Source organism: Erinaceus europaeus, unplaced genomic scaffold (genome assembly GCF_950295315.1).
Source record: "Erinaceus europaeus unplaced genomic scaffold, mEriEur2.1 scaffold_317, whole genome shotgun sequence".
Taxonomy (NCBI): domain Eukaryota; kingdom Metazoa; phylum Chordata; class Mammalia; order Eulipotyphla; family Erinaceidae; genus Erinaceus; species Erinaceus europaeus.
In genome coordinates, this window is record NW_026647222.1 from 81,059 (window position 1) to 100,624 (window position 19,566).

Consider the following 19,566-nt stretch of genomic DNA (forward strand, 5'->3'; position numbering starts at 1 on the left):
CTCAGAGGGCATTTGGTCAACTGGCTTTGCAAGCCCAACCCCCTAAACTATAATCCTGACTAGCACCCTTGCAATCCAAATCCTAGAGGCCCCAACTGACCCCTCCCTCAGGACTCAGTCTTTGCAAGATAGAAACTGGGTGCTATTCCTGCTCCCCAATGATTGCAGGAGAAATAGTATCCCTCCAAGAAAGTAAGCAGAAGATCCTTCATAAAAGCAGGGAGGAAGCCAGCCCCCCCCCAAAGCATCAGCTCCCTAAACTTTTTTTTTGGGGGGGGGGGCTCAAGCACATCTTTCTCTGGAGACCTAACCTGATTCTTACTGTAGCACAAATGAGTCCCCCAAGCCCTGCTAGCTATTATAATGGGCAGTGCAGCAGAAGAGAACAGATTCTGAGGGTCAGGCAGCTCTTTGACAGGTGACACTACCAAGTCCCCGCTGTCCTGACTCAGAGGCACCCTGCCCCCAGCCCCAGGAAGAGAAGGCAGGGAAGGCAGGGTGCAGGGCAGCACCTTGAACTCAGGACATCCAGCCAAGCCAGCCAAGCCCAGCCCAGCGGGAACTCCGGGCACCCAGAGCACATCCCTACCCTCCCTGCTGTCCCCGCGTGCCCCTCAAGCAGTGACCCCACACAGGAGTGCCCCGGTGTTCCCAAGGTCTTAGACCTGCCCTGAGCCCCGGGCTGGGGAGGGTGCGGCCGGCCCGAGCGGGTAGAGCCGGTGAAGGAGGCAGGAGGCAGAGAGAACCTGGGCCACGGCCACTTGAGTCTGTTGCTGCTGCTGCCGCAGGAGCTGCTGCAAGAGCTGCATCTGGTGATGGCTGGACAGTGGGGTCCCCGCAGCCTGTGTGGGGGCTGTGGGGGGCAGCAGCATCCGAGGCGAGGCACTGAGTACAGGCTCCTGGGTGTGGGCTGGCACCTGGTGGAGAGAGCATGGGTGGGCAGTGTGAGGCCTTGGGGGTCCCTGTGGGGCCTGAAACCAGAGCAGGAGATGTCACAGCTATGATGAGACACAACTGAGATGGGGATATGCCTTGCTGGGGCTTCAGAGAGGAAGGAACCAGTTGCACATGACCCCCAACCCATGTACTGAGGTGACAGGTGACATACAGCTGGAGGCTGCCTCTCACTGACCTGGGTGTCCACAGAGGAGCCTCCTTCCTTCCCAACAGCGTCCAGGTCAGTGACACCACGGCTGAACTCCAGGGCGTCGCTCCCAGGCAAAGGGAGCTCCACAGCGTCGATGTCTGTCTCCTCCGCAGTGACCAGGGAGGCCTGCTCGGCCCCTGTGAGCTGGCGGCCTGTGGGGACAGTGGAGAAGGGCAATGATGACAGCCTGAGTGACTCAATGCCAACAAGTGGAGTGGACCTTGGAGAGAGGTGACAGTCACCTTCTCACTCCTGCTCAAATCAGCTTAAGGAAAGATCCTGAGCTGGGGCCCATGCCTCCATTGCCCGCCACCCTCCTCAAAGTTGAGTCAGGTGAAACTCCACAACCAGGGTCTGTTTTCAGCCACACCATCACAGCCAAGTTAGATGGGAGGGGAAGGGTGAAACTCTGGCTCCTAGACGAAACAAATGACATAAATCTAAGAAAAAAAAATTCAAGATATATTCTTAGTGGCTTAGGGGTTGTTGCAATACATAAAGTGTTGGACCCTCAAGCATGAGGTTCTGAGTTCAATCCCTGGTATTGCAGAGGTTTTGGGTTGCTTCCCCCAACCCCCCAGCTCCTAGCCAGACCTGAACCTCAATCCCATAACACAGAAGTCACCATAGCGTGGGAAAGAAAGAGACAGAGAAGAAAAAAGAGGAAGACGAGAGAAGAAAAGGAAAGAGAGAGCAGAACATTTACAGGGTAAGTTTGAGACCTCTCAATCAGGTAATTCCATGGGCAAGAGCATCCTTTGAGGAGAACTGGGGGACAGGTAGGACCACGGGTCTGACCAGGTCTGACCTAAGCCTGCTGGCATGGAGAGGAGCAGGTGCTAACTCAGCTGGTAGAGTACACCTTACCAGGCATGAGGACTTGGGTTCAAGCCCCCAGCCACCACATAAAAGGACCTGCATGAGTGGTAGAATGGTGCTATGGTCTTGGTCTCTCACTCCCTCACTCCATCCTCCCATCTCTCATCTTCTATCAAAAAAAATTTAAAAAAAAGGAAGTGGAGGTGCACAGCTCCAGCACTATCCCTGGTGGAGGAGGAATGAAGAAAAGACAAGACCTGCTGAGATGCTGGGAATCTGTGCAGCAACCCTCTGGCAGGCCATGGGGTCCCAGGAAGGGGTCAGAGAAAGGGCTACTCAGAGATGAGCTTCACAGTTATGGAAAGTCAGAAGAAACCAGCAGAGAAGTGTCCCCCTTTCCAGGAAGGAGCAGGTTCTGGGGGGGGGGTCTGCAGAAGTAGGGGAGATGGACTCTCAAGCACAAGGTCCTGAGTTTAATCACTGGCATTACATGTGCCAGAGTGATACTTTGGTTCTCTCTTTGTATTTCTCTTCACCTCTCTCTAGTAAATACACAACTCTTTTTAAAAATCAATATATGAATTAAAATCTCAATAGGCAGTGGTTTGTATTCCCCAGCCCTACTCAGTGCAAGTCCTGCCCAGCGGGGACCTTATCTTGGTTACAACCAAGCAGGACCTGACATTAGGATAGTGACAAGCACCTGTGGAAGAGTGGAAGGAATGGAGTGAAGGAAAAACAAAGGCGTGGGCAGTCAGATCTGATGAGTAGAGCTGGGTTGGCACCATCACAGATACTAAGTCTGCACCCCCAGCTCCCCGAGCTGGTGAGAGCTGGGCTTTAAAAGGCAACTCCATTCTCTCCCAAAGCTCCATGCCTGTCCTTGCTCTCTGCTGCCCCCAAGGGGCAGGACGCTTCCGGGAAATGCTCTTGGAGTCCTAACCGGTTGGCATAGCTACTGCCAAGAGACACAAAAGAGAAAGCAAGCTGGGGTGGGAAGAGGGAGTGCTGTGGAAGAGGAGGGCAGGCCCAGACCTGAGAGGTCTCTGTACTCACACCACTCTGAGCAGACCAGCTGCCTCAACAGGTGGTCCATAGCATAAGACCAACTCTGGGCAAACACATTATGAGGGCTCAAGGTACTTGACAGAGAGAATATCAGATGAGCCAGCAGATGCTGTGGGGAGCTTAGGGGTAAGAAGACATGGCCTCCAGGGGCTTATCCACATCAGAGGGTGATGAGACCAGTGTCCAGGAAGCAAAGGCTTCCCTCCCATTCAGTAACACGAGGGGACTGCTTCCAGGAGTGATGGGGCCAGATCAGCCTACCTCACCTGCTTTTGGGTCTCACATGCCCCCATACAGGAGCTGCTGCTACTACTTTTATTTCTTTTTCATACCTTTATTATGGATAGAGACAAAAATAAATTTAGAAGGAAGGGGGAGACAGAGAGACACTTGCAACACTGCTTCACCACTCATAAAGCTTCCTCTCTGCAGGTAGGGACTAGGAGCTTGTGTCCTTGAATGTGGTAAGGGTCCTTGGATGTGGTAACACACACTCTACTGGGTGCACCACTGTTCAGTCCCTTTCCTGCTACCATTAAAGTCCATACAGTCAATACAGAGAAGGGGGACAGGCAGAAGCATACCCAGCAGAGTATACCCATAACCAGGCACGAGGGCCTGGGATCGTGCCCTTTCCCTATCTGCAGGGGTGGGGGGTTCATGAGTGGTGACAGTGCTGCAGGTGTCTCCCTCTCTCTCTTCTTCTCTAGCTCCCCCTATTTCCCTCTGCTTCTATCAGGAAAAAAATGGAGTCATTGTGTAGGTAGTAATAAGCATCAGCAATAACCCTGGTGGCAAAAACAAACAAACAAAAAAACAAAAGCACATAAAGTCAACACATAAAACTAAACATCGAGAGTGAAGTCAGTTCTGGGAAAGGAGAGTGGTGACAGATAGCAAAACATAGCACAGAGATCAAAAGGTGGATTGTCTGAATGCTGGGTAGATACAAAAGAAAACATGGGCCCAGGTACTACTATGAAATTCAGGGGAGAAAGACCTAGAAGTCACTACAAAACTCACAAACCCTCTGACCCCCCCATGACTCTCAAACTTTCTCCTGAGAATTGATCTTTGGGTTAAGTTCAAGGAATGACAGAAAAGGGGAGGCCTTCCTATGAAAAGAATTTGTTGCCAAAGAATCCAAAACAATGAGAGAGGATTTGGTGTCTCCAATTCCAGTGGTACATTATTTTTAGAAGACGTCAAAGTATGTGTGTATGGGGGGGGCTGTGCTAACACCTATCTTGAGTAGACTAAAAGCTGTATGGACATCTGTGACAATAGTCTTGTGGGTCATTGTTTCCCCAATAAAGTAACTGATGCAAACATTCAAATCAAAACAACATTGTTGTGGGGAAAACTCATTTGAAATGAATGAAGGCTGAGAGACCCAGGATTGAGTCTGCCCCCACCACACTGAAGAAAGCTTTGGTGCTGTGGTCTTGGTCTCTCTCCCTCTCTCCTTCTCTCTCCTCCTCCTCCTCCTCCTTCTTTTCTCTCTCCCATCTTTATCTAAAAGAGGGGAAAAATGAATGAAGTTCCTGGAAATGGAATACTGATCAATCCTGAAAAGGAATGTGCTGATAAAGGCACTCATGGGGACTGGGCAGTGGTGCACCAAGTTAAACACACATAGTACAAAGCGCAAGGACCTGTGCAAGGATCCTGGTTCGAGCCTCCAGTTCCCCACCTGTGGGGGGGGGCACTTTGCAAGTGGTGAAGCAAGTCTGTAGGTGTCTATCTTTCTCTCTGTATATCTTCACCTCCCCTCTCAATTTCTTTGTATTATCCAAAAAAAAAATAATAATAATGGCCACAGGAGCAGTGGATTTATAGCACAGTCACTGAGCTCTAGTAATAACCGTGGAGGCAAAAAAAATAAAAAATAAAAAAAGGAGGGGAGCACTCATCAGCTAATATAACTTCTTTCTTTTAAAACAAGAACATTGCTCAAATCCAACTTATGGTGGCACCAAGGATTGTACCTGGGACCACAGAGCCTCAGGCAAGAAAGTTGCTTACATAACCATTATGTTGTGTCCCTGGCCCCTCATGTGATACATCTTTAAGAGAAAAAACATAGACTCCAAGAGAATATGTGTTCTTTAAGGACAACTTGGAATCTAGGGAGAAATAGAAAACTGAAGTAAATGGGTAACTCATTGCTCCCCACGCCCGCCTCTTGCCCCCATGATCATCTGGCCCATCATGTCCCAGCAGCCATGCACCTGGCTCTCCGGAGCTGCTGCTGTGCTGCTCACTGCTGCTGCCACCATCCTCCTGGCCGTCCGCATTCTGCTGCGTGTGCTGCAGGCTCAGCTTGTGACACACCTCGAAGGCCTGGCCCACTGTGCGCACGATCCGCATAGCCTGGCTCTGGGGGAGGAAAGGAGACAGCCAGTGAAGACTCAACACCCTCCTCCAAGGACTGGGGGACCAGGCAGGCGGACAGCACCCCCACAAAATCAGCCACTGAAAGCACAGGGTGACCCGGAATAGTCCAGTGTGTGAAGAGCGGTCCCTGAGCTTGAACCTTCCAGATAACAGTGACACTGGCCCTAAAGGGACAGGGCTCCCTGACATGGATGAATTGGGCTCGACAGAAATAATAGCATTCACTCTGTTTTGCAGGAGCAGTAAGTAAGTTATGGTTGTCATATAGGTAAGAACAAGCAGAAGCCCACTCAGACACTCACACCCCATTCCTGCTGCCCTTTTTGCCTTCCACAGAGAACAGTCTAGAACCTGTTACAAGGTATGTCTCAGGAAATGCACAGAAATGCATCATCATCCAGGAAGGCCAGTGGCCTAAGGCCCTAGAATACCCCTATCCTTTTTGTTCTGAGATCTCCTATATTTTTCCCTCTTAAGGTTCCATCCTGTTTGTTCTGAAACCCATGTCCTATCTTTTAAGAAATAGACAAGATACTGCAGATGAAGATTCGGGGTCTTTGTCAATGGAGGGAATTGGGAAACAGAATTCTGGAGGTGGGAATTGTGTGGAGCTGTACACTCTTATCCGGTAGTTTTGTCAATATTTCCATTTTATAAATAAAAGTTTTTTTTAAAAGGGAGAAAGAGAGACACCTGTAGACCTGGTTTACCACTATTGAAGCTTCCCCCCTGCAGATGGGAGTGGGGCCTCAAAACTGGGTCCCTGTGCTTTAGGTAATGTGTGCACCCAACCAGGTGCACCACTGTCCAACGTCTCTTACTTGATATTTGACCTAGTTATTCCACTTATAGAAATGTATTTATAATGGTAACCACAAATGTAAATAAAAATTGAACCTCGTATATTTGTTACAATGTTGTTTTTTAGGGCAAATAATTCAAAGCAACTTAAATGCCAAAAAAGTGAACTCTGGTATATAAATGAGGATATATCATCTTGCTATTTATTATGGTTTCTCCACTATCTGAAAGTTGAACTTCCCTGTTTGATATGACTTGTTGGTTGTTTTTGGAAGGAAGGTTGGGAATACTTAATATTTCTTGTATATAAATTAGTGATACTGATGTTCACCCCCCCATAACCTACCAAATCATGCCAAATAGAAATATTTTCCTTTAAGATATCAAAAGTACCTGTATTACTAAATCCAAGGTGAAGAAAAAAGCTATAACATTAAAATATGCTTGTATCTATACTATGCCTAACATGTTATTTCTGGAGGAATGTATTAGGATAAAATATAACCCCATAAGAACAGGGAAAAAAAAGGAAAGAAACAGACAAGATAGAAGTTTCCAACCGGGAGTCTGGCGGTAGAGCAGCGGGTTAAGCTCATGTGGTGCAAAGCGCAAGGACCAGCATAAGGATCCGGGTTCGAGCCTCCAGCTCCCCACCTGCAGGGGGCATCGCTTCACAAGCATTGAAGCAGGTCTGCAGGTGTCTGTCTTTCTCTCCCCCTCTCTGTCTTCCCCTCCTCTCTCCATTTCTCTCTGTCCTATCCAGCAACAACAACATCAATAATAGCTACAACAATAAAAACAAAAAAAAGAAGTTTCCAACCTTGGGGCTTGGGGGTGGTGTACCCAGTTGAGTACACACGCTGTCATGTACAAGAACTCTGGTTCACACCCCTGGTCCTCACCTATAGAGGAGAAAGCTTCATAAGCAGTGAAGCAGTGCTATAGGGATCTCTCTTTCTCTCTCCCTCTCTATCTCATCCTTCCCTCTCAATTTCTGTCTCTATAAAAGAAAGGAAGGAAGAATGAAAGAAAGGAAGGAAGGATGGAGAGAAGGAAGGGGGAAATGGCCACTGGAAGCAGTGCATTTGTTGTGCAGGGACCAAGCCCCAGCAAAGAACTCTGGTGACAAAGTTTCCAGTCCCTCCTTCTATAAATACTCTTCTTTAAAACAAAGAGATGCCATCTGATATTCTTGCAGAGGTGAAGGACAAGCTAAATGTAAACTCAGCAGTACTGTCACTCATGAAGGCGGAATCTTGCTTTGCAATAAGCCTGGAAGGTCTGGGGGGAGGGGAAAGCAGGCACACAACTCACTAATGCTAATGCTTTTTCTTACTCGGACCTCCACTCAATTTCTCTGGTGCTACCTGTCTGAACCCACCTGTGTAGTTGCTATCCAACTCCCTCTGAGACCCCCCCCCCAAAATCACTGTTGTTGTAGTTGCCTCTAGAGTGGGGGGTGGGGAGAGGTTTCTTCTGTCTTCCTTCTTGAAGTTTCAGGCCTAGGCATGAGGTCAAGGTGAAAAGGCAGCTCAGCTGATTGTTGCCCACACCATCTCAGATTTCATCTCAGATTTCAGACTATCTCAGCTTTTAGAGGGTTCCTAACCCAAGCCAGCTTCTGAAGAAGCCTATCATAGTTTTTCAGTTAGGGTGTTCCTTCTGTACTGCTCCTGTCTGACCCCTGACCCAAAGCATCCCAACATCTCTGGGTAAGGGAGAGAAAGAAGAGATGGGCAACTTGGCGGGGGGGGGGGGGGGGTGTTGGAGGTGGGGGGTGGGAGGTGGGAATAGGGTGCTACCCTGTGAGTCAAGAGTCTCTGCACTTAACTTCCGCTGCTCCTAATCACTGGCCCTTTTTACCCTCCCTCCCTCCCTCCTCCTCCTCTTCCTCCTTCCTCCTCCTCCTTCTTCTTCTCTCTCTCTCTCACTCTCTACCTCCCTCCCTCCCTCTTTCTCTCTCTTCTGACAGATACAAGGAAAGAGATTAAAAGAGATCACAGCACTGAAGCTTCCTTCAGTGTGGTGGGGCCAGGCTCGAACCTGGATCACACACATGACAGTGCAGTGCACTACCCAAGGGAACTATTTCACTGGCTCTGACCTTACCTTTTCTTTCCATTCTGGCTCCCAGTATCCAAGACAAGGCTATTCCACCTGCATAGGAAAGTGTGGCACACTCCAGCCTGCCCATCCACACCCAATACACAAAGGGGCAAGATTTAGAGAGCAGGCCCTGACAGTGGGGGAGGGGGGGCAAACACCTTGGTTTTTCAGCCACACCCTTGGTGCATGAGTGGAAAAGCAGGCTTTGCTCCCTCCAAAGTGCTCCCCCAACCCATTAATTGTTACTGCTTCTATGTCTGAGACAACAGACCATCCATGATCAATCTCCAAGGAACTCAAGAGCAGTGAAGGAAACCTGGCAGATGCTATGTTCTGCCACCAGATGGCACTGGCATCCCAGCTGAGGACTACTATCCAGGGCTCCTTAATGAGAAAGGTTACAATTGAAGAGTATCTGGGGTCTAGAAATAAAGTAAGGTAAACCCATGTGGTACATGTAGAGAAAGCCCTTCATTCTACTGTGAACTTCTCTTATACAGAAAAAAACAGAAGTTCTTCACCCTGAATAAACACCCCCAAAACAAGGAGTGCCAGGAGACGGCTCAAGAGTACAGGTCTGACTGTGGGAGTCTCAGCACCACATGGGAGCACCATGGATGGCACTGAAGGGGCATCTAGGGATGGCTAAGCATTACTTCGCTGCCTCTGCACCCCCTAGCCCCCCATTTACTTCTTTTTTTCTTTTGCCCCCAGGGTTGTCACTGGGGCTCAGTGCCAGCACTACAAATCCACTACTCTCCTAGTGCCCATTTTCTCCATTTTACTGAGTAGGGCAGAGAGAAATTGAGAGAGGAGTTGGGAGATAGAGAGGGAGAGAGAAAGACACCTTCAGACCTGCTTCAGTGCTTGTGACGCATCCCCCCTGCAGGTGGGGAGCAGGGGGCTTGAACCCAAATCCTTGCGCAGGTCCTTGTACTCCATACATGTGCACTTAGCCGGGTTTGCCACTGTTCAGCCCCCCATTTACCTCTCTAATTATCTATAATTTAAGAAACAAAAAACACTGGACTAGGAAGGTGATTCAGCAGCACTCTGCATGTACCAGGACCTCTTTTAATTTCCCAGTGTTCATAGAAGGTTCTAGATGAAGGCTGGCCATCAATAGCTCATTTAGATACTACACAACTTTGCCATGTGCGACCCAGGTTCGAGCCTGGCACTCCCTGTACTGAAGGGAGCTTCAGTGCTGGGGTCTCTTTCTTTCTCTATGTACCTCTATCTCTACCTAAAAAAAAGGCTTGAGATGAAGCAGTCAGGATATGGGTCAGCAGGTCAAGAGCAGGACTTGTATGTATGAAGCCCTTGGTTGGATCCTCAGTACGATGTATGCCAGAGCATATATTCATGCAACACATAAATCTCTTTTTAAACATGTTTTAAATAAGATTATCTATAAGGACCTCACTGGGGAAGAGAGACATTGCTAAATTCCCTGAAAGAGGTCAAGCTGCAGGGTAGAGCGAGCTGCCCTGCCAGCTCCTCCTGCCAGGCTGCCCCACCTTCTGCACCCGTCCCAGCTGCTAATCCTGGAAACTGGTTCTGCCAGCTGCCTGGGAAAATCGGGATCCACATCCACGCCATACCAGGACTCAGTCAAGACTGTGCCTGACCTATGGGGGAGGATGAACCAGCCACAGAGTCCTATCACCCAGTCCCTCACACCTATGACCACAGCAGGCCTGGGGAAGACAAAGTTCTAAGGGAAGGGCCAAGGAAACAGTTCCCATGCCTGAGTCTCCAATATCTTATATATCAGAGTCAAATGCTACTCTAGTCTCTCTCTACAAAAGTAAACAAACTAGAGGTAGGTGGTGTGGCTCACCTGGTAGAGTGCACATATTACCATGAGCAAGGACCTGGGTTTATGCTCCTGGTCTCCACCTGCAGGTGGAGCAGTGCTATATGTGTCTTCTCTCTCTCTCTCTCTCACTCTCCATAAAAAGGGGAAGAAATGGCCACCATGTAGGTACTGAGTCCCAGTAATAGCCCTGGCAGAAAAAAAAAAAAAAAAAGAAAAATGAAACATCATTCAAAAGTAATGAAGATGAGAAAGAGGCCAGGTGCAATACAGAGCAGCATGGTGCCTTGGGAAGGTGGCCTCTTCCAGCTGCAGGGTCAGCTGGTCTCTAGAATTGCTAGATTATTCTATAGCCCTATTGGCTGGCATTATTTCTTTTTCTTTTTTAACTGCCACCAGGGTTATTGCTGGGGCTTGGAGCCTGTACCATGAATCCATGGTTCCCAGTAGCCTCAATCTTTCTCTCTTCCCCTTATTTGATAGGACAGAGAGAAATTGGGAGGGAAAGGAGAGAGAAGGAGAGAGACAAAGAGGCACCTATAGCACTGCTTCTGTGCTTATAAAGCTTTCCGTGGGGACCAGGGACTTGGGCCTGGGTCCTTATGCACTGTAATGTGTGCACTCAACCAGGTGTGCCACCACCTAGACTCTCCCAAACTACTTCCTACAAGAAAAACAACCATGGGCTCTCAGCTATCAAGACAAAGTAGGATGGGGCTGCTCTGGCCTTTTCTATGCTGGGGAGGGTGCTCTGGTTCCTAGCAGCTCTCAGTTGAGAACAGCACAGACAAACTCAAATGAGGATCAATTGCAGGTGCTAGGGTGAGAGCAGGAAGGAAAGGGAGCTGCCTTAACACTTGATTGCACACACCCTCAGGACAGCCTGCAAATCACTGCCTTTTCTGCTGTCACTCCTGGATCAGTACAGAAGTCCAAGGAGATGCAGAAAAAGTCACTCATTTGATCCAGGTACCACTCCTTGATGCTTTTCCCTTTTGAAACTTTAAGGTAAAGACTGACATTCCAACCTACCAGCAATCGCAAGTCACAGATGCTGTACTGCTGAAGTGAGAGGTGCCTTCATGGTTGGGTTTCTCCCTAGAGGAAGCTTTATGAAGCTGAGGCCAGAGGGGCATATGGTTTGGGGCTTTGTCCAGCAGGCTGCTCCATGACCATATCAGAGGGCCTGGACAAGGACCTGGACTTCTCAATAGTGCTCATCATAAGGGAAGCTTTGCTGGAGTGAGTGGGACTTTCAAGCTCCACAGGAGGGCCAGGGAGACAGCATAATGGTTATGCAAACAGCTTTCATGTGTGAGGCTCCAAGGTTGCAGGTTCAATCTCTACCATAAGCCAGCGCTGAGCAGTGCTCTAGTTAAAAAATAAATCCACAATGCCAACATCCATCAATGTCCAGCAGAGAAGCAATTACAGAAGTCAGACCTTCTATCTTTTGCACACCATAAAGAATTTTGGTCCATACTCCCAAAGGGACAAAGAATAGGGAAGTTGCTAATGGAGGAGATGGGACATGGAACTCTGATGGTGGGAACTGTATGGAATTTCACCCGTGTTATCTTACAATCTTGTTAATAATTATTAAATCACTAATAAAATTTTAAAAAATAAATCTACAGGAGATGGAGGAGTTTCCAACTTCCAACAGCTATGCTAGGTGTGTCCTGCTCCTCTTCTGCTGGGCCATGAGCCTTGAGCCATCAGGAAAAGAAGATTGGATGATGCCTCCAAGCTGGTAGGAGCTCACTCCTCCAGGAATGAAGAGGCCTGAATGAGGTACATGGGAGGACTACTACTTCTCTGTTCTGGCTGCTAGCCCAATGGCACCCCAATATTGTTGATAAAAATACACCTCCCTGATTTTCCTTATTTCTTCATTTTTCTTTATTTTTTAAAGCTAGAGACAGGCAAAGAGAGAGTGAAAAAGATCACAGCACAAAATCTGGGTTGCATACATGGCAAAGTAACACACTACGTGAAATTTTTTAATGGCCCCCTAGTTTTTCTTTTTAAAAAGTTAGTTTTTTTTTTTTCTTTAACTCTCTTTCAAAAGATTTATTTCTCAATGAGAGAGAGAGTGCCAAAGAATCACTCTGGCACATGCAATGCCAGGAATCAAACTCATGACCTTATACTTGAAAGTCCAACACTATTCACTGTGCCAACCTCAAGCCTCCTTCCTATCTTTCCCCTGTAATGCTGGACTACAGTATTATAAGATTTTAGAGGTACAATTTCACCTGTGGTGAGTGTACATGACTCACCATGCCTACTACCAAAATTCCAGTGCCATTACCCCAAAAAACTCCTCTAACACCCCCCCCCCATTTTCCCTTCCCTCTGACAGTCACCAAAGTTTTCATAGGATTTAATAGTTTGATGATGATGCTGGTGGTGATTTTGGGGGAAGTTAATTGGCTTCAGTTACTTACATTTCATGTATGAGTGAAGCCACTCAGGAGTTGTCCTTTACTTCTTTATTTTTTTCACTTAATATAGTCACCTCTAGTTGCATCCACTCTGTACCAAAAGACACTCTGTCACCTATTTATTTTCAGATATAGCAGAGAGACAGAGAGGCAGAGAGAGTGAAAGAGACCACAGTTCTGAAGTTTCCTTCAGTGCAGTGGGGACAACGCTCAAGCCAAGGTCTTGCACATGGCAAAGTAGCACTCTGGTACATGTGATCCTGGGGATTGAACTCAGTACTTCAGGCTCTTAGATCCAACGCTTTATCCACTGCACCACCTCCTGGTCTATTTTTTTTTTATCTTTATTTATTTATTTGATAGAGATAGCCAGAAATTGAGAGGAAAGGGGTAGAGAGACACTTGAAGTACTGCTTTACTACTTATGAAGCTTCCTCCCTGAAGGTGGGGGCTGGGGGCGTGAACCCAGGCCCTTGCACAGTGTAACATGTGCATTCAACTGGGTGTGCTATCACCCGACTCCCTATAGCATCTTTTAATGACAAAGAAGTATTCCAACAAATATATATCCCATAACAAGAAGGTACTCTAAATAACCTAACATGGAAATGCAGGACTGTCTGTCATATCTTTTTTTTTTTTTTGCTTTGCTTTAATTTATTTCATATTACAGAGAGAATTTTGTGAGAGAACCCCAGAGCATTGCTCCAATATATGTGATACCAGCAGCCTCAAGCATGCAAGTCCTGTGCTCACCTAGTTGAGCCACTTCCCCAATTGTGATCTTTTGTATCTTAAGCCAGACCAGGCAAGTGACAGATTCCTTTTCTCATGACAATTGTGATTATTTGAAATCCACTCAAAATCCATCACAAGCTCTCAAAGGCCCTTACATTCTCAGCTGTGGCCCCAAACCTGATGATGATGGCATTTCAGGAAGAAAGGGTGTCTCCAAACCCAGACCAATTGAGCTGTAAATACAGGCCAGATAGATTTCAAGGGCTGCCATGGAGAAGAGCTCCCTACGGTTCCTGTTAATCACCGACACTTTGCGCCCTGGTGCACTAACCCGTGGCAGTCACACTTAATCAGGGCAGACAGCCCAGTCAGCCTGAAGCTAGGGAAAGTGACAAGCAGGTGACAGGCACCGCACACCAGAGGTCAGGAGACTGCATGAGAGGCCTGCAAGAGACAGAAGGTCTCATAAATGGAAATGATCACTCTGTGCCTCTAGGAGGAGTAACTGGGGTGGCAAGCCCCCATCTTCTCTCCAGCACTTGTCTAAGCAGTGCAAAGACATCCCTCCAGTATCCCAAATACCAGGGGTTCTTCTTGACCACACAGAATTTGTGACCCACTGTGTACAACATCCAGAAATTCCAAAAGGCCTTTGGTCATGTGTGATGGCTACTTGTCTCTATGAGTATATCATAACAGGATTTAGTAGCCAAAGCTCTGGACCAGGTAGCTGAAAGATAGGTTAAAATCTCAGCATCTATGGAGGGGCTCCTGGGGGGCCAAGGACTCCCTACCATCCTGGGCTTTTCTCAAACTGTCAAGGCAGCTGGCCATCCCAGGACATCAGGAAAGAAACCAGGATATCATAGACTTGGGTCCCTCAGGGTACAGGAGGCTCTTCACAACCAAGCAGGGGTTAGTTAGATGTGCTGGCTCTGGTTCTAGAACTTAGGGCTCTGGAAATGAGGCTCAGCAGGTAAAGCACATGCCTCCCAAGCACAAGGTCCTAGCTATGAGCCCCCACACCACAAGGCAGCACTGTGAGCAGTGCTAGAAGAGTTCTAAGAGTGGCAGAGCAGGAGTGTGTGTGTGTGTGTGTGTGTGTGTGTGTGTGTGTGTGTGTGTATGTGTGTTTGTGTGAAGTCTCTCCTCTCTCAGCACCATGGACAGTAATAATGGAGCGCCAAGGTTGGTGGAGCAGTGCTGTGGCATCTCATTCTCCTGCTCTCCTCCCCCTTTCCTCTGTCTCTAAGAAATATAAAATAAAAATTGTGCAAGGAAGGTGACTCACCAGTACCATACATCAACTGTGCCAAAGTGATATTCTGGTTCTCTCTTTCTAAAATTAATAAATACAAGCATTTTTTTTTTAATTTTAAGGTAGTTCACATAAAGTGAGTTCAGGATAGTTGCAGGGAAAGCAAGCATTTTATTTATTTAGCTACCAGGGTTATCCAGGAGCATAGTGCTTGTACAACTCCACCACCCACAGCACTAATCTTTCTTTTTTTAAACGAGAGGGAGAGATGCAAAGAGAAGAGACACCTGCAGCACTGCTCCACCCCTCATGAAAGTGGGGACTGGGGGCTTGAACTGGGGTTCTTGCACATGCTCTACTAAATGAGTCACCACCCAGCTCCAGATTAGATACTATTTGACAAAAAATAAGTCTAACATTCAGACCATCTAGAAGACCAGAAGGACAGCAGGTCCTGTGTTACTTTCCCACAATTCCTTGTATGGCTTCTGTTGAAAGCCTATTGGCTAGGGCTGGGAAGACAGCTCAGCAACAGAGCACAGGACTTGGAAGCACAAGGTCCCAGGTTTCATCTCAGATACCACCACATACCATAGCTCAGTAGTACTTTTGCTCTTTCTCTTGTAAATGAATCTTTTTTCTTTTTTCTTTTTTCAGTCCATCACTAGACAAATAGCCCCCAGAAGAAAACCACACTGGCTCAGCAAGATGCTTTCCATGGTGCTGCCTTGTGTGCTGGGGCTCAGACCCAGGGCCCTGTGCATGAAAGGCATGTGCTCTACCCACAGAACCCCTTCCAAGGCTCCTGAATGACCTTATTGGAACAAAGGGAAAACACAGGCCCAGAGTGACAACCCCATTGGTGTCAGGAACAACCCTCCCAAAAAGCTGAGTCAACTGACCCTCATTCTCAACCATAGGAGGAGAGACCCCTGTAGACAGAGGAAGCAGTTGGCTATCACCAGGAAGAAATGGCAAGATCTGCACTCCATAAATAAAGAGAAGGGGGAAGCAAGCAGTGGTGCATATGGTTGAATGTGCACGTTACGATGCACAAAGACCCTGGTTCAAGCCTTCAGTCCCCATCTGCAGGTGGTGGGCTTCATGAGCAGTGAAGCAGTGCTGCAGGGGTCTTTTTCTTTCCCTCTTTCTATACCCCCACCTCTCTCAAATTTTCTCTTTCCTATCAAATGAAAAAAGGAGGAAAGAGGGGATGAGAAGGAGATACATCCCAATAGCAGAAACAGAGGAGAAGGAAGAGGAAGAAGGAAGAGAGGCAGCAAAGATAATGAAGAGGAGGAGGGGGAAAGAAGAAGGATAAGAAAGTACTCACTTATCTGGGGTGACTGTAAGGTTCAGACAGCACTCAGGTGAGAATGGGGGTATACCCCAGGGTACTGGCTGGGAGGTGAGTGCAGTAACACAGCCTGGGTAGCAGGGATTGCATGCAAGTTTCCTCCCCTGAGGTCCTTTGTGTGCTGACAGTGGTGGGGGTCAGTGGAGAGAAGGACACATACATTCAGGGCTGCTGGCTTCCAGATGACCTCCCACCTCCAGGCCTGCCTAGGCAGGACCCAGCCCTGCAAGGCACAAACTCCTCTCCCTTCACCTCAAAAGAATTCCTCCTATGTGCCAACTTAAACTCCATCCCGAGATAACTGCTATCGGCCCCACGCAGAAGCCTTTCCACACAGTCACTGGGGGCTCTGGGAGGCTGGCCAGGAGGGTGTGGGGAGCCTGCAGACAGCCCCTGCTCCCACCCCTGCTCTGCTCAACAATTCCTGGCTGGGAAAGTGGCCCTTCCACTCACCAGCTATAGTCTAGGCATCTGGAAAGTTTCCACCCAGGTAGGAGGCCTGCCAAAGGCCTAGGAAGACATACTGCCCAGAGTCAGGGTCTCTGAAGGGCAAGGCATGGAGAACACAGAAGAGAAGCCTGAGGGAAAAGTATATTCCTGAGGCCAAAAGACATGAAAAAAGCAAAACTATGGAGAACCCATGAGCCCCTTATTTTCAGGGAGTGATGAGGACTAACCCTCTCCTTCACTCCTAAGCTAAGGTCTCAGTGAATTCTGTCTTAAGATTCAAGTTTCAAGGATCTCAGATTTTTAAAAACATTTATTGCCACCAGGGATATTGCTGAGGCTCAGTGCCTGCATGATGAATCCACTACTCCCAGTGGCATTCTTTTCTTTCCCTTCCTTCCATTCATTCTATACACCCCACAAGGGTTATTGCTGGAGTTCAATGCCTGCAAGATGAATCCACCACTCCTGGTGGCCATTTTTCCTTTTCTTTTTCTTTGGTAGCAGAGAAAAAATAAAGGGGGGAAAAGAGAGAGAGAGAGAGAGAGAGAGAGAGAGAGAGAGAGAGAGAGAAACACGTGCAACCCTGTTTCACCACTGATAAAGCTTCCACCCTGCAGGGTTGTGGGCAAGGGCTTGAACCCAGGTCCTGTACATAGTAATGTGTACACTCTATCAGGTGCACCAGTACCCAGCCTGCAGACCTTAAGAATTTTAAGGACCCCCTCCTTCATAGGATCCAATGCAAGTATATGGGGAAGCCTCTGAACTTGGGCATTCTGCCCTGAATCCATCTGTCCTGGGTGACTTCCTGAGTCCCACCAGCACCCACTCACTCATGTCTGAGTAAAATGCCTTAGTAAACTCAATGGAAAAGCTGGGGTGGTGGTGGTCTAAGCAGTTAGTCTCTCTCCCTCAAGGAAGGACTATAGATGGAGGTGCTGGCTAAGTTATAGGGGCACTCTGTGACTGATGGAGGCCACAGCAACATGGCCCAGGCTCAGCTGAGAGGTGAGCTCCAAACACAGGAATGGAAATCCTAGTTACCTCCACTAAAGATGGCAGATGCTTGACTCCTGGCCCTGGGATGCTCTTTAGTTCTTTACTCTCCTTGACCCCTGACACAGCACCTCAAAACTGGAGAAGAGCCTTTTGTACCACTCCCCACCTCACCCCCCCAAACATCAGACATTCTCATCTCCAGTCCTGAGAAGTTCCTTGCTCTGGCAATTATCTCATCTCATCTCATCTCATCTCATCTCATCTCATCTTATCTCATCTTATCTTATCACCACCAGGTTATTGCTGGGGCTCAGTACCTGTAAGACAATTCTACCTCTCCCAACAGTCATAACTCCCCTATTATGGTAGAGGCATAAAGAGATAGAGAGGGAGAAATTGGGGGGGGGTAGAAAGAGAGACATGTGCAGCACAGCTCCACTACCCCCTCCTGTAGGTGGGGGCCAGGGGTTTGAACCTAGGTCCTTGTGCGTAGTAACATGTGCTTTATTGGGTGTTTATTGTGTGCTTTATTGGCCCAGTTCTCTATTATTTTTAATGGGGTGCTGGCACTGAACCCTGGATTTCATACATGCAAGACAGCACCACACAACAGTGTCCTGGGGCAACTTAAAATTTTCTACATCAAATCGATTGGGGTTTACAGTTAACAATATTTATATCCTTTTACCATATTTGGGAACTACTCTCTTCCCTGATCCAGCTTTATAGTCCTTTTTTCCAACTATGACACCATCTCCCCAGACAATACCTTGGGTCCACCTGCATGCTAGTTCAGGCAAAAACTGTAAGGTTATGGGCCCCTTGGAATATACCTAAAATACACCTACTAGCTTTTTCTAAAATGGAGACTCCAAACCTTCATCTACAATATTCTTGTATTTAGGTTCATGATGTTAGTCAACTGTTAGTCAACAATTTGTTCTACTTTATATCTTAACTCTTTTTCAGCCACCAGGTTCCAGATGCTAGCATGATGCCAACCTGATTTCATTCGGCAGACGACCCCACCAATGTGTCCTGGAGCCCCAACTCCCCAGAGTCCTGCCCCACTAGGGAAAGAGAGAGACAGGCTGGGAGTATGGATCGACCTGTCAATGCCCATGTTCAGTGGGGAAGCAATTACAGAAGCCAGACCTCCCACCTTCTGCACCCCATAATGATCCTGGGTCCATACTCCCAGAGGGATAAAGAATAGTAAAGCTATCAAGGGGAGGAATTGGATACAGAGTTCTGGTGATGAGAATTGTGTGGAAATGTACCCCTCTTATCCTATGGTCTTGTTAATATTTCCATTTTATAAATAAAAATTTAAAAAGAATTTTTTTCTTTAGAGAGAGGAATGGGCAGGAGAGATAGAGAGAAAGAGAGAGCCAGAGACAGACAGACAGTAGGAGAGACACCAACACAGTGCTCCACTGTCCATGGTACTTTCATGCGGTTCTGGGACTTGAACCCAATATAATGTGCATAGACAAGGAGTGGATTGGCCATTGCTATCTCCTAGTCCAATCAGTTCTTTAATATGCAGTTTGACTTAGACTTACTTACCACTGCTTTGTCTCAACTGTGAAGTCAGGCAACTTCTTCCTTCCTCCTTTCCAGTTCTAACTCTTTCCATCCAGCTCCAAAAAGTGGGGAGAAATAGTTCACCAGGTAGGTAGGGTGCATGCCTTGCCATGTGTAGGGGCCAGGTTTGAGCTCTGGCACTACACAGAAGGAGCAGGGGCATTGGAGGAAGCTCCAGTACTGTGATTCTCTTCCTCTTTCTGTCAGTCTCTCTGTATGAGTGAAATACTGGCCCAGGGCAGTGATATTGTGTGTGCAGAAGGGCGTGGTTCCACAAAAAAATACAATCAGGATTGGCATGAAAAAAGCCTGAGAACAGGATGTAAAAGGGTGCCAATTTCCTGAGAAGGCAGCAAATACATTCTAAAAGGGCACAGTCTTGTTAGAGGAGCAGCACGGTCAGCACACCTTGTGCAGTACACCTTCCTGCTAGTCCCACTTGACAATGTACAGTGATTCTATTAGTGATGCCGCTGACCTGAGGCATTGGAGCCTGGAAGGAGATGACTTGGAGGGTGTGTGCAAACAGTCTTCACACAAGGAAGGCTCAATGGTGGAAGTGGAAGGGACCTT

At 47.7% G+C, this 19,566-nt stretch overlaps 1 protein-coding gene across 1 annotated transcript in view; it reads right to left on the minus strand.

Moving 5' to 3' along the window:
• NOS1AP (nitric oxide synthase 1 adaptor protein) overlaps positions 1-19,566 on the minus strand; it is a 55,483-nt gene that overhangs the window by 15,107 nt on the left and 20,810 nt on the right. The window contains exons 4-6 of the mRNA XM_060183835.1: positions 5,266-5,413; positions 1,133-1,299; positions 747-917 (exon numbers count right to left, since the gene is read on the minus strand). Coding sequence (XP_060039818.1) covers positions 747-917; positions 1,133-1,299; positions 5,266-5,413 — 486 coding nt within the window. The remainder of the gene's footprint in view (positions 1-746; positions 918-1,132; positions 1,300-5,265; positions 5,414-19,566) is intronic.